Source organism: Triturus cristatus, chromosome 4_2 (assembly GCF_964204655.1).
Source record: "Triturus cristatus chromosome 4_2, aTriCri1.1, whole genome shotgun sequence".
NCBI lineage: Eukaryota > Metazoa > Chordata > Amphibia > Caudata > Salamandridae > Triturus > Triturus cristatus.
Genome location: NC_140586.1, coordinates 621,970,198 through 621,984,859, shown reverse-complemented (window position 1 = coordinate 621,984,859; position 14,662 = coordinate 621,970,198). Strand labels below are relative to the sequence as shown.

Here is a 14,662-nt window from a genome sequence, read left to right as displayed (position 1 = left end):
CCAGGCGGCATATATCATTCTCCTTGGACACTTTGTCCGCATTGACTGCACGCCAAATCCCCATAGCCTGCCCTAGGCAGTAACCCCTCACTACCAATTTGGATGCATCCCATGCCACATTGCTGTGAGTCGCAGTTTGGGAATTGTGCTGGAAATATTCGTGCACTGGGTCCACTATCGGCTCCCTGAATGTGGGTTCATCCAACAGCTCTGGTGTGGGAATGGTGATTGCTTGCCGTCCCCAAAGTAAGGCTCAGGAGTGATGGATTGTGGTCTGAGTGCTTGTGGCCTAGGCAATCCATCTGTGCGACCTATCCCACTGCCCCCTGGGGAGCACAATTTAGTATCAAGCTGCACGTGCATTTGGTGAAGTGGTGAGTAAAATGAGTATTCCTGCCACACTGGGTTATGTCGACATCAGGCATCGATCATTCCCCCGTTGGCAGCCGAAGCCCTGATGTCCCCTGCCAGTGGAACGGCCGGGTAGTCTGCCAACTGTGGCTACGACCAATCCAGGTTCATGTCTGCTACACAGTTGTAGTCCCCCCCAGGATCAGTGGCACTGGGTCATCCAGGGATAATAATGGTGATAATGTCACAAGAAAATGTGCTGGTCCAGTGTTTGGGGCATATAGGCAGCCAATCCCTACACGCAGACAATCCAACGTCCTAGTCAGGCGATACATACCTGCCTTCTCTATCAATTTTGGAGTCAATGGACACAAATAGAACCCCAATGCGCAACCATACCAATACCCCCTGAGAAAGGGCTGAGTACAACGTTGCGTAAATCTGGCCTCGCCATCTGCGCTGTAAGGATCCGGCGCTGTCTCCATTCATCTGCATCTCTTGCAATATTGCAATGTCTGCACCGCTATTCTTCAAATACACTAAGACTTTATAACGTTTAGCCAGGGATCCCATCCCTCGGACATTTCACTTAAAGAATGTATACCTAGCACTTTGTGCCTACATTGTGGATTGTAAGCATGCTTTACACCCTGTCCCTGCCACTTGACCCACTGCCTGCCCCTCCATCTCAGCCCTCTGGGGCAGCAGTGCCGGTACACATCTCTCCACCTCCGTTTTCCCTCATGCAAGGCAACCCCATCCAAGATATACAGAAGCTTGTGTGTTAGAACAACCCATAGAAACCCCCACCCATCCCCAAACCGAGCTAAAAACCGCAAGTTAGCTGAACTAAAAAAATAAACACATTCCTGAGAGTATTCAAAACCACAGTACCAGTTCTGTGGTCAAAGGTTCTTGCAAGGGGTGGCGGTCGTCCCAGTAGCAGATGGATCACCCCAGTCCCTTCACTCCCACCATCTAGTGCCAGGAGGACAACCAGTTATTAAGGCCCCAAAGGAGGCCACGGACCCCGTTTCCATCCGATCTATGTTGCTTCTTCACCCTAATCTCAGCCGCTGCAGTGCTGCCCGCCAGCAGTCATCCATTCGATATATCCTTTGCCCACAGTATCATAAGTCATCTTGTTTGCAGAGTGACCATCGGTTTGCACCGGAGAGATCCAGTTGCACTATCTGAGTCGGTCGAGGCTGTTCTGTTTCCCCCCCGTATACCTCATAGGCGATCGTGGATTATGGAAGTGTCGTCCAGAGCGGCAACCCTCTCTATTGCATTCTCTGAGTCCGTGGGTCCAATTGGCCACTATGGTTTCTTGCTATTCCATTGTTTGCATTTGGGCAGCAGTAGTCGAGCCTGCTGTACCATGGCTACCCCAGCTTGGTGTTTTTCAAGCCAATCCCAGGCCCTCTCGGGGTCGTCAAAAAAACCCAGACCTTCTCCTCCAGCACGATGTTGTGGCGAGCAGGGAAGAGGAGCGCGCAACACAGTCCAGCCTCCCGCTGTTCCTTTTTAACAGCTGTGAACGACTCCTGTTTCTTCTTCACCGCCTCGGTGTAATCCGTAAATATGGCAACCGAAGCCCTGTTAGCATTGAGCCAGCCCAGGGTTCTCGCCTTTTGTAGCACCAAGTCTTTGTCCTTGTAATCTAGGAAGTGTGTCACCACCAGTCGGGACTACTCCTCCGGGGGGAAACCCGTTGTGGGCCCGTTCCAAGGCGAAGAACTGCAAGAGTTCCCGCAGCACCACCTCCTTGGCCAGCCACTGCTCAAGGTATACGACCATATCCTGCCCTTACGTTCCCTCTGAGCGGCCAATGATGTGGATATTGTTGCACTGACCATGCCCTTCCACATCTTCTGCTCTCATGTCCAGCTGTTCAACTTGGGCTGGGAGATGGCGGAATTGGACCTGAAGGTCCTTCAGATGTGATCAGATCTGTCCAAGTGCCTCTGTGTTGTGCTTAACCTTGTCCAACAGTTTCTGATGAACAGCCTTGAGGATGTTGAGATCTATGGCCTCCATTTTGATCTTTCCCTCCAAGACCTCCCTGGTCGTGTTGACCGCACTCAAAATCTGGTCCAATTTTATCCGGTGTGTTTGAGGCCTGCTGGTCGCCCCCATGTGGGTTCTCACTCTGCTTGTTTCGCAGTGGGGATGCTCCACCTCCATCCCTCAGCAGAGTTCCTGGCAAGTCCTTGGCAGAGCAGCGGAGCCCTATCTCATCTCACAGCAGCACAATTGGTGAAGAGATGGAAGTCAACACCAGTAGCCCTCTCAGGCACTCACTGGGGTGTCTACACCCTGACAGTACCCCAGGTGACTCCTGAAACCTGCACCATCAGCCGGCCTGCAAAGAACAATCTCCTCTGCGTTGTCCTCATTGGGGCCCTTCGCCCATGTCAAAGCATGGCACATTAGGGCTGGGGGGCCAGCAATGTCTCATGCAGGCTCGAAGCAAACCCCGGTGGACTCACCCAGCGGGTCAAATGTTGCTGCTGCTGTCTCTTGGCTCTGCTGGAGGCACCCAGTGCAGTCTGACACGGGTCTTCTGTATACTCTCTCACCAGGGGACGGCGAACCCCTGGTATTTTTTTTTTTAATCTAAAACTATTATATTTGTGAACATTTTACTTGATATTGTGACCGTTTTTTAATTGCGGCGAACTTTTGATTTTAGAACTAAAATCTCTGCATCATTGTTACACTGCACCTGAATAGTGTGGTTAGCACTCACCCAACGGAAGTTAACAGCACCTTTGCGCCCTGTGATCTCCCCGGTCCACTGCTAGTCATTAGCGGACTGTTTGATGTGGAGGGACACCCCGGGGAATAGCTCATACTTTGAGGTGACTCACTTCCTGATAGGGCCACATAGAATCGCCATCTTGGTTGGGTTAGCGGTCTAGCATTCCGCCATTTAACCAGGCCGGGCACTATAAGGGGAGGAAATGGCGCGAGCGCGCAAATGATTCGAAGACAGAATACCTTAGTACAGGCTTGAGCTCTGCTTAGTGGGAAGAACTAGCGGCAGCACTTCTCTTTAGTGTTTATTTAGAATCTCTTGATTTTTTAATTTGCGGCGTACCCCTGGAATTTTCTTTTTTTAAATCTAAAACTACTGTATTTGTGAACATTGTACTTGATATTGTGACCGTTTTTTAATTGCGGCAAACTTTCGATTTTAAAACTAAAATCTTTGCATCAGTGTTACACTGCACCTGAATAGCGTGGTTAGCACTCACCCAACGGAAGTTAACAGCACCATTGCGCCCTGTGATCTCCCCGGTCCACCGCCAGTCATTAGCGGACTGTTTGATGTGGAGGGAGACCCCGGGGAATAGCTCATACTTTGAGGTGACTCACTCCCTGATAGGGCCACATAGAATCGCCATCTTGATTGGGTTAGCGGTCTAGCCTTCCGCCACTTAACCAGGCCGGGCACTACAAGGGGAGGAAATGGCGCGTGCGCGCAGCCGGCGCGCCGCCGGAGTGACCGCGCCCAGTGCCAGAACCCCTGACTCTGGAACTTTAGAAACCAACCATATTATTGGGTATTCCCGTGAAGAACTACTGGCCTTAAGGCAATGTAATACTATTGATATAGCCAGATGGCCACCTGAAAGTCTGACCTCTTTGAGTACCATGACATCGGTGCCCAGAGACCCAATCCGGTCCCCTCCAATAAGTAGAAACAACATCCACTGCCTACTCTTAAGTACTAGATCTCTGGTGAAACATCAATTAGAGTTCCACGAGCTTGCTCTAACATTAAACATAGATATTGCTTTTCTAACAGAGACATGGGCAGATGAGAATTCCGACCCCGATATCAATGCAGCTACACCTCCTGGCTACACCATTTTTAGATCAGACAGGCAACTCAAAAGAGATGGAGGTCTGGCGATTTTATACCGAGACAACTACAAGACTAGATTCGAACCATTACACACTGCGGATTTTGAAGCTATGACCTTCTCTATTGAACCACCAGACTCACTTGTTATCAAAGGAGTTCTGGTGTACCGCCCCCCAGGAGATAGGTTCATAGATAAAATCTGCTCCGTTATGGAAGCCCTAGTCACCCATGAAAACTTTATGGTGTTGGGAGATTTTAACTTCCTTTTAGAAAATATAGAAGACCCAAACTCACTTAAACTTACTGACCTCATGGATTCATTTGGACTGCCCCTAGTCAGTAGAGGTCCGACACACAAAGCTGGCCACATGCTGGATGGTATATTCTCCAACTGAGAGAATCTTGTGATATCTCCATCCCTCCCATTAACCTGGTCAGATGAATGGGTGGTTGATTGTTCCATGATGGCCACAATATCAGCACAGCATGGACCAAAGGTACAATATACCACTAGCTGAGCCTGGCATAAAATCCAGCCAGATGCACTTGCCGAGGCGATTGCCATTGCCAATTGGAGCAGGACGCCGTCGCAGATTGCAATATTGAAATCCTCTCTCGCTGGTTAAATGCAACGCTGGACAAAATAACTCCCATCTCCGGGATATGAAAAAAAAGGAAACTGTCCCAACCCTGGTACAACGAGAACCTAAGACTATCTAGACAGGAATGTCGAAGACAGGAACAAAGATGGAGAAGAAATTATAAGGTAGAGGAGAAAACTGCATATAAAGTGAAACTTGCAAAACATAAAAAAGATATCATAAAAGCCAAAACAGATTATTTCACTAAACAAATAAAAAATGCATGTGACACCAATAAAACTCTATTTTCGGTGATCAACAAATTGGTCAAACCTAATAAGGTCAGCCATATGGAATCAAGTCAGGACTTTTGTAACCTACTAGCGAACTCCTCTCAAAAAAAGGTGATTAACATCTATGATAATTTCACAAGCATTAACATTCAGAGCAAGTATAAACTCAACCCCAAGAAAGATATAACCAGCTTTCTTGAATTCAGAAATCCCTCAGACGAACAATTAATAGACCTTATTTTATCAATTAAGTCTGGTTCTCCATATGACCCCTGCCCGCCCAGCATAATGCACCTGCTATCCACACAACTAGCAGTGTATCTGGGCTCTATCATTAACACAGTATTTGCTAGTGGAACTTTTCCCACTCAATGGAAATGCACCTCCATTCTCCCTCTTTTAAAAAAAGACAATCTTGATAGCTCCGAACCCGGTAATTGGTGACGGCACCCTCCTGCCCCGGGATGTCTGGGGGGTCCATGGGACCTCCTTTTTTTCCTTTAGAGAGCTGCATTCAGTGCACCACCTTTTTGTGGTGCACTTTCAGTGCACCTTCTAAAGACATGTTTGCCTCTGCGCTCACATCGGTAATACAGCGCGGACACAGATGCAAAGTGATTCCCTCATTTGCATGGGACCACGCCCCCATGCAAATAAAGGAACAGCCTTTAATGATAGCCCTGGCGCTATAAGTGCGCCAGCGCTATCTATATTACAAAAGTGGCCGCACAAGCATCTGTGGCCCCTTCTGTAAGTGGGCGCATAAAGCAGGTGCACATGCCTGTTGTGCCCCCAGGGCACTTGTATAACACGGCCCCAAGAAAGCAAAAGTGAAGCAAGAGCTGCAGTTTACTCATTATTCTTAGAAAAAACTGCATTATGTGGCCAGTGAAAGATTATCTTATTATCCCACTATGCCTTCCATTTGGCAATTTTCTTGAGCACAATTAATGATTGAGGCTTGTTAGAACAATCCAAGTAGTAAAAATATATTCCTCACTGAACTTCACATATGCCTTGATATTACATTGTGTGCAAGTGTAGCTTTGTTGTCTCTGTGTCTGCAGCTACTTGATATTAATTTTTTGTTTATTTTTACAGGCTTACTCAGTCTTTTCCAACACCTATCGAGACAAAGCCATTGCTTAGTCAGAGGGACTCTGATCCGACTGGAACGATGCAACAGCGTAATGACAGGCGCACCACCAATGAGAGTTTTCCTGAAAACTGGAACGATAACTCACACTATGACAATACGGGATTTGTTGCAGAGGAGAACACAGTGGCACCGCCTAACACCAACCCACTCTTAAATGCCAAATCAAGAAGCACATCTGCACATGGACGCAGGCCCTTAATTAGACAAGACCGAATTGTTGGCATTCCATTAGAACTTGATCAACCCACTCACAGGAACACGCCAGAATCTGAAGTGCCTCCCCCGAATCTCTGGCAGAACTGGACTAGAACTCCCAGTCCTTTTGAGGACCGGACCGCCTTCCCTTCCAAACTAGAGGCCACTCCCACAAACAGCCCATACTCTGATAGGAAAGATCATGGCCAACAACAATCAGTTGAAATGCCCAATGCATTTACATCTCGACCAACGTGGGATTATCACGACTCTAATACTAACCGCAGCATGGGCAATGTATTTTCACACACACACTGTCGGCCAGAGTCTGCCAAGAACTCAATTTCAATCAGCAAAAGTACGGAGCGACTTTCACCTTTGATGAAAGATCTACGATCCAGCAGATTCAAGAAGTCTCAAAGTATTGATGAGATAGATCTTGGTGCGTTTAAAGTTTACAATATCCCATTACAAAACTACGACCCCAGCATGCCCAGGCAAGGAAGCCATGACCGAACAGATCTACCAATGGGATTAGAACAAGGCATGTCTCGGAGTCAGTCTGTGCCAATGCTCGATGATGAACTTCTTGGGTATGGAAATGGTAAGGGACAACATCAGCAAAAACCTGTGACAAAAAAGGTGTATCAATTTGACCAAAGCTTTAATCCACAAGGGGCAGTGGAAGTTAAACCTGAAAAAAGAATACCGCCACCTTTTACGCTCACTTCAGATTATGCTCCACAACCGAATAAAAACTTTGCGAAAGATTTGATTAGTCCCCGATCCTATCGAGGGTATCCACCCATGGAGCATATGTTCTCATTTTCTCAACCTTCAGTTAATGAAGACACACTTCCGTCCCAGTTCTCGAGCCAAGGTTCAAGGCCTGGGTTCTTGAGAAGAGCAGATTCATTGGCAAGTGCTACAGAAATGGCGATCTATAGACGAGTCAGCGAACCCCATGAACTGCCTCAAAATGATCGGTATGGCAGACCCCAGTACCGAGGAGCTGTAGAGCGCCAAACCAGTATACCAGTGTCTGAGACTCAGTTCCATAAGAGGAATGGCAGATATGAAGATGAGCACCCTTCTTACCAAGAAGTAAAACCTCAGACTGGAAATTATCCAGTTAAAAACCTTACACAGAGGAGGCCCTTGTCTGCAAGAAGTTATAGCACAGAAAGTTATGGAACGGCGCAAACAAGGCCAGTTTCAGCCAGGCCAACCATGGCTGCCCTACTTGAAAAGATACCTTCTGACTACAACCTGGGCAACTATGTCGATAAACCTTCAGAAAGCATGGACCTGAAGACGAGGCCCAACCCTGGGAAGGGAGAGGAGAGTGGTAATAAAATGCCTGCAGACTGGAGACAACAGCTACTTAGGCACATAGAAGCTAGAAGGTTAGACAGGGTATGTTTGGCATTCCTCTGAATGATTTTCTGACTTTTAGTTTCAAATTTGTATGTTTTTTTAATTCATATAATTATTACATACTTCTTGGTGAAACAGTTGCTAACATCAAATGTTGTTCCACAGAAAAAGACACACTGAAGCCTGTTGGAACCATTCAAATGCATTGGAAGTCTAGCTATGTGAACGCTTTGCAATTACTCTTTAATCAAAGTTTGCCACCTGAATTTCTCTTTTTTTTGCTAAACTGGGATTTCAGCACATTATTCGTGCAAAGCACACAGGGATATGATGGCTGTATACGTGCAAGTGTATACATTAAGTACACAAAAAAGCTTGCGCATGTGTTAGCACCAATGCCGAAGAACAAATGTATTCATGCTGTTTCCAGGAATAATATTTTTATTTATTTTGAAGTACATAGATTTATGCTAACTCTATTAAACCCAATGAACTGGGAATGGCTTAGACCCATTACCATTTCTTACCTTTCCTTGCCATTGCTGAAGGGCGAAGACTATTTTGTCCTGGTCTACAGGTTGTAAACATAATATTGAATGGATCCTTCTGTTTATTTTGTAGCGTGCAGTGTCGTTATGTTGTTTGCATTTTGCCTATAATATCTGTTGTGTTCCTCTGCGAAAAGCAAAACCTGCGGTGTTCATTTCCTGCAAAGTCTGTGCGCTTAAATGTATATGTTTGTGAATTAAGTCATGTCTGTGCAATATTTATTTTAGGGAGCTAAGCATGTGTGTTCACACCTTGTCAAATCATTATTTCCTCGATGCAGAATGCTGCTTATAAGCACAACACTGTAAACCTTGGCATGCTGCACTCGGGATCCCTCTCAGCCATGCATGCAGCCAGAAGCATGACATTAAACACGCAGCCTAGCTGTAAATACGAAAAACAAATCTACCAGGATCTACCTCATCACAAAGTGAGTATGCCCCAGCCTACAGATGCTATCATACAGCTGCAGTGTAGCACCTGACATGCTAAGACCCCAAGGCACCCTGCCAGCAGGTCTTCTCAGTTTGCAGCATTCTGCACCATTGCTTTTTCCAGTGTCTAGTGCATTCAATGGAGATTAGGAATAGCACAATGTTTTGTGGTACCTGTGGAACTGAGTGTTTGTTGTACACAAAAAACAACTAAAAACGGTGGGTATAACACTTTAGTGACTATAATGTTGTGTGCTTACTGTTAATGTCTCTTGTTCTTTGTACCCTTTAACTAACACAAATCCCAACATATTGCATTTAGTACCTTTGGCCTGGCGATAAGAATGGTTCAGGGGTCTAATGTACATGCCCCGTGCGCCACTGGAACGTCACTTTTAATGACACTCCAGCAGTGCAGACTGCAGAGCCATATCTACGAGGCCACGTAAAGCCACCCTGTGTGGCTTTTAATGGCCTCATACATATGGTGTGAGGCAACGCAGTGCAAGTCACTGTGTTGCCTCACTCTACGGTAGGGAGGCGTGCCATGGGTGTCACGGTGGGTGTTCCCACATAACACCCATGGCATTTGACACATTTCCAGATTTACAACATGCTGTAAACCTAGGAATGCGTCGAAAGCCTACATACCCCTCCATAGGAGTAGCGTAACAATTGTTTTGTGAAGGAAGGTGTCCCTTCCTGCATGAAAATAACCTGATTTCAATGCAGACACACTTGCACCATGGTGAAAGGGTGCTTGTGTTGGGTCTAAGCAGCCATTTGTGTGCCAGCGCAGTAAAAAAGGACAGGGATGCACCACATCTCACAGCTACAACATATTCCTGCCCTTTACTTTGGACGTGGGGCAGCACAGCAGGAGGGCTTGCGGCACTGCCCTACGCCAAAAATAAGTAAATGAGGCCCAGGGTTCTCAGGCTCTTTGAACAGCTTTTCCCCACTGTATGTTTTATGCTTTTGTATTCAGCACATGCTAAAGTTATGCACTTTGTGTGCATAATGAGAGTTACTATTGGCACCAATGTTGAAAATGTAATGTATCACATAACTAGAGTACATTTAGCAAAGAGCTATGCGTATGGGTACAGAAAAGTCACGAGTATTGTCAATGATTTCTGAAACATTTCACATGTGAGTTAAGTTTGCTTAGCATCATTCTGAAGAGTGTACTAAAGGGAGGGAGGCTGCAGATAGGGTCAGGAATGTGACAAAGAGGGTGAATTACAAACTAGTGGAAAGGGGTCTAACATTTAGCAGAATTATAGGAAAAAGGATGAATAGTCTGATTTAGAGATTGGCAGGAGCCACACCATCTGTCCAGGTGGCAATATTCACCACCTCAATTACTCTGGCTCAACTACCACCCACCAAATTTATAGATTTCCGGTGGTCCTGTGGAGTCCCATATTCCATCAGAGGAGCCGCCACCACAGCAGCTCCTCTGAAGGAGGCTGCACAGCAAAAGTATTTGTTTTTCAAAAACAAACTCCCAAAACGTGAGTTTGTTTTTGAAAAATAAAATACTGAGCCCTCTGATACCCTGAGGTGTGGGAGTCATTGTTCTGTTCGTGATTGCAAGGCTTTCCCTGTTGATCCTGAACAGAGGAAACACATCAGAGCATCCGTTGTAGATAGGGCAAACAGGGTGATGTACTCTGTCGGCCTTCAGTGTACGGTTTCTGCCATCAAAGCAACTTGGGGCACCACCATCAGAAACATGATAGTCTGCCCCCTCTACATATAGCAGGTGGGCAGTCATTTTGGTGGGAAGCTACTTTGACACCTTTGCAGCAGAGTGCTCACTCTAACAAACTCTAAATTAGGCCTAAAGTGAGGTTGAGTGAAAGAGAGGATAAGAGAGAGGAGTTGGCCTAACGGCTAGGGCGGTCGACCTTGAATCTGGAGACCTGGGTTCGAGTCTCGCCAATGACGCTGAACATCCTGTGATTCTGGCCAAATCACTTAATCTCCCTGTGCCTAATAAAATAAATGTGTCCTCATGTAATGCAACTGGGGCTATGATACCCAATACCTTCAGGTGAAGTTCGCGCTATATAAAACTCCATAAAAAAGGGGGCCTTATGAGTGACGTTAGATGAGTAATTAGACAAATTTGGTCCAGGTGTGGTCTTACAGCAAAAACAGGGCTAAAAGAAAGTAGATCAATTAGAAAACTTTTAAAATCAATACAAAAATAAGCATTGACAAAGCCAATATGGTTGGATTTCTTTGAAATAAAAATGCTTCTTCATTGATTGATGACTTTGTATGGTCACTTGGGCTGGAAAATGGAGGGTGACTGCTAGAATAAGTTGATGTATGAATGAGGGAGCATGGATGAAAGGATGTGTGAGTGGCTGATTGTATGAACAAGGTTGTGAATACATTGACTGATAGCTGAATGAATAGATGATTGCATTAATGGGTGGGTGAATGAGTAAGATGATCAGTCAGAATATGGATGACCAATGGCAGAGGGAGATGGGGGTGGCCCCATCCAGCCACAAGCACACATATGCGCACACACTCACTCCCACCCACACCAACACCTATCAAATTTGCTGCCAGAAGAATCATTTGTGCCCCTCGATTACCATGGATCGCTATAACATGAGGCCTCCCCCGCGTCATACAGCAGATGATCATATGGACCGGGAGGATTCGACTCAGGCATGGCACCCACATAACAGACATAGAACAACAAGCAACCAGGCTACGTCCAGAGAAAATAGGGCCATGTGTAATGCCTTAGTCTCACTCCCTGCATTACATCTGTGCAAGGCCTGACAGTCCACGGTATACAAGGTATTGGGAGAGCCCGAGGTGCTGAGCGGGCAAAGCCAGGCTGTGTGAGTCCAGCAATGTTTATTTGTGGGAGGGAATTAGAGACAGAAGTGGGGAGGTCTTGAAGGGAGAAGTGCGTAAACAGAGGTGATGTGAGTCGGGAGGTCTTTAAGTGAGAAGTGCGTAAACAGAGGTGATGTGAGTCGGGGGGTCTTTAAGTGAGAAGTGTGTAAACAGAGGTGATGAGAATGATAGTCAGATTTGTATTTTGTCACTGTGTGAAGTAAATACACTGGCAGACATTTTATTTACTTGGCATATGGTTCCCCACTAACAGGTACCCTAACTCTATAATATGACCATGATTTATTGTAGATGGTGGTAAGGAGCAGGGTAAAATGAACAATACTTTAGTACACGACATAAAACGACATAGCCTAACACAGCATAAAATAAACAACACAACAATCCAAGACAGTATAACATATACTTGGTGACGAAATTAGTTGCAGATCATCGTCAATTTAATAGTAATTTGAGAAAGGTATGCAGAGATCTGCAGGGATCAAAATGGGGATTGTGGGTGCAAATGAATGAGCCACTGGTGACAAAAATATTTTCAGAAAGAGCAGGTGCGCACCGCTGCAACCTTGTTCACAGCTGTCATTTTTAATACACCAGTGTCTGAATATTCGTGGCAACCAACATTTCTCTCATCACTTGGACACCGAGAGATGAACTGAGGCACGTGACGTGGGCGGGGCTGTCGGTGTGCGTGATTCCTCTTTAAAGTCAATGTATAATTTAACACTTGTTATTCCAGTGTTGTGTATCCATCCGATTCTAGCACTGAACTCAAAAATGCAATTTGTTTACTAATCTGCAAATTATTTTTAGAAAATATTTCGTTTTAAAATCTATGCAACGTGCATAGATTATAAAATTAAGATGATGTTTTTCCCGACTGAACATTTTTATTGTAATGGTGTAATCCGCCAAACTGAGCTTCTATAAATTATTTCTCTTCATAGAGAAGCGTGCGAGCTGGCTCCTTTCTCGGTTCAAACTGGGACAGAAGGCGGTGTGCGCTGACTTTTTAATCACGGATAAAAATTAAAATGACCTACTTTACCATGTGCCGAAGCTTTGCTTTTCATATGGCGCATTCGAACCTTGAGTTGACTCACAATCTAATAACTATTTAATGTTCTCTCCAGAAAATAAACACTTTATCATCAAACGAGCAATAATCTTACAGCCCCTAGATCTACACAAAATAATCAAAATGTTTTGGTTGCTTTTCGTAAGCCATTGTAAAGGCCGCTATGATTAAGCAGCAGAGGTCCACGTTGTGGAGCATTGAGCAGCACATTGTCTGGCAGTACTATTTTGATCAGATTGAGCTAGAAATAAAAAAATGTTAAATAAAAATGTGCAAAATATGCAGTAAAATATTGAGAATTATTATGTTGCAGAGGGGTGAATCCATTACTATGCAGAAACCTGTGCAGCCGCTGAGGTGCATTGCTCCACTGGCCCTGATAATTGTCCATTATTTGGTCACCAATCTGTTCATGAAAAGTAACATTTTAATTCAAGGCAGAGCCCGATGTCCGCTGCATTGAAAAGGTCAGCTTTAACGGTCTCCCCTCTACACACAAAAAAATGTCTTTAAACAATGCTAAGGCCACTTTCTTTAACATTCTACATTCTCAAGTGCATAATGTAGTGTTGCTCTCTTATTTTTTTTACAGCAAACAACTATATTTTATAGTCCATTATTTCACTTATTATTTTCAATAATCTCTTAAGTGTTTGAAAAACATCTTTTCAAGGTAACTACCCAAACACAAACATGTCATATAAACAAATGCATAACAGGTAGTGTGTAATATGGTCCTAGATCTGGTTACATTTGGTGTGTGTGTGTGTGTGTGTGCATGCCCATTTTGGGATCTTAATAACAAGCATTGTCATAGCCAATAGGTCTCGCTTTTGGGACCTTGTAAGTATTTAGGTATGCAGCACAATATCCTTGGTGCAACAACATCAACTGCTGCATGGCTGAACACTTATAAGGTCCCAAAAGCGAGACCTATTGGCTATGCCAATGCTTGTTAATAAACTAGAGGTCAAACCATCGGGTCATTCAGCACAAGAGGATTTACTTTTGTTCTTTCTTTTCAGTAATGAGAACACTCAATTACTAAACACGTAATTCCTCACTGTTTAACTCAGGTTTACATGCAACTTCACTCTAGGCTCACGAGACAGATTAGCAATAGTCAACTCATGCTCCAGGAGAAATATTTGCAGGACATTTACTTTTGGCACAGTCATGGAAATGCTCAACTAAAGAACAATTTCGATAAGCTTGGAAACTAATGAAGAGAAATCTTGACAATGTCGTCTCACCATGTGTAAAGGGTAGGAATGGCCCACAATTGGGAAGCTCAACAAATGGAAACAGCACCAAATCACTCAAATGGGGGCTAGCTGGGTAAACACCTTCAAGGTCTGTGCTGGCCATATCTAATGTTTTTGCTAATTTCTGATCTGAACAGACACACTCGATTCCATCACCAATCTCAAAGCAAGGGCCTCTCCTAAATAACTCATTAGTGAAGACAAAGATTTACAGCAATTGAGAGTATCCAAGACGAAAGCAAGACTGAATGATTAGTAGATCAGATAACTTACATTCAGACCCAGGTGTGGAGCAAGGAGACATGCAGGGCGGAGCAGACTTACTTCAATCTCAGGGCAACACAGAGTGGGGGTGGATGAGTAGATCTTCTTAAAAGTGTGGCTTGTGGACGGCAGACAGTGTAAAGTCACACTGTACACAAAATGTACTGTCAAATATATAATGGCTGTGGGTTTTTTGGATGTTTACTCGGTCAACTTTTCCCACATTACGACATTACATCTTATAAAATGAGATTTGTGCGATGTATCATATACGCAACCCTGCCTAAATTTCAGGACTGATTTATGTGGGCATATAGGGCAAGAGAGCATGGCAGTTCTGTTTACTGTTTACA

General features: G+C 44.9%; 1 protein-coding gene across 1 annotated transcript in view; it reads left to right on the top strand.

The window, feature by feature from the left end:
- LRRC7 (leucine rich repeat containing 7) overlaps positions 1-14,662 on the top strand; it is a 1,991,887-nt gene that overhangs the window by 1,586,695 nt on the left and 390,530 nt on the right. Inside the window, exons 22-23 of the mRNA XM_085602293.1 lie at positions 6,201-7,869; positions 8,660-8,809. Coding sequence (XP_085458419.1) covers positions 6,201-7,869; positions 8,660-8,809 — 1,819 coding nt within the window. The remainder of the gene's footprint in view (positions 1-6,200; positions 7,870-8,659; positions 8,810-14,662) is intronic.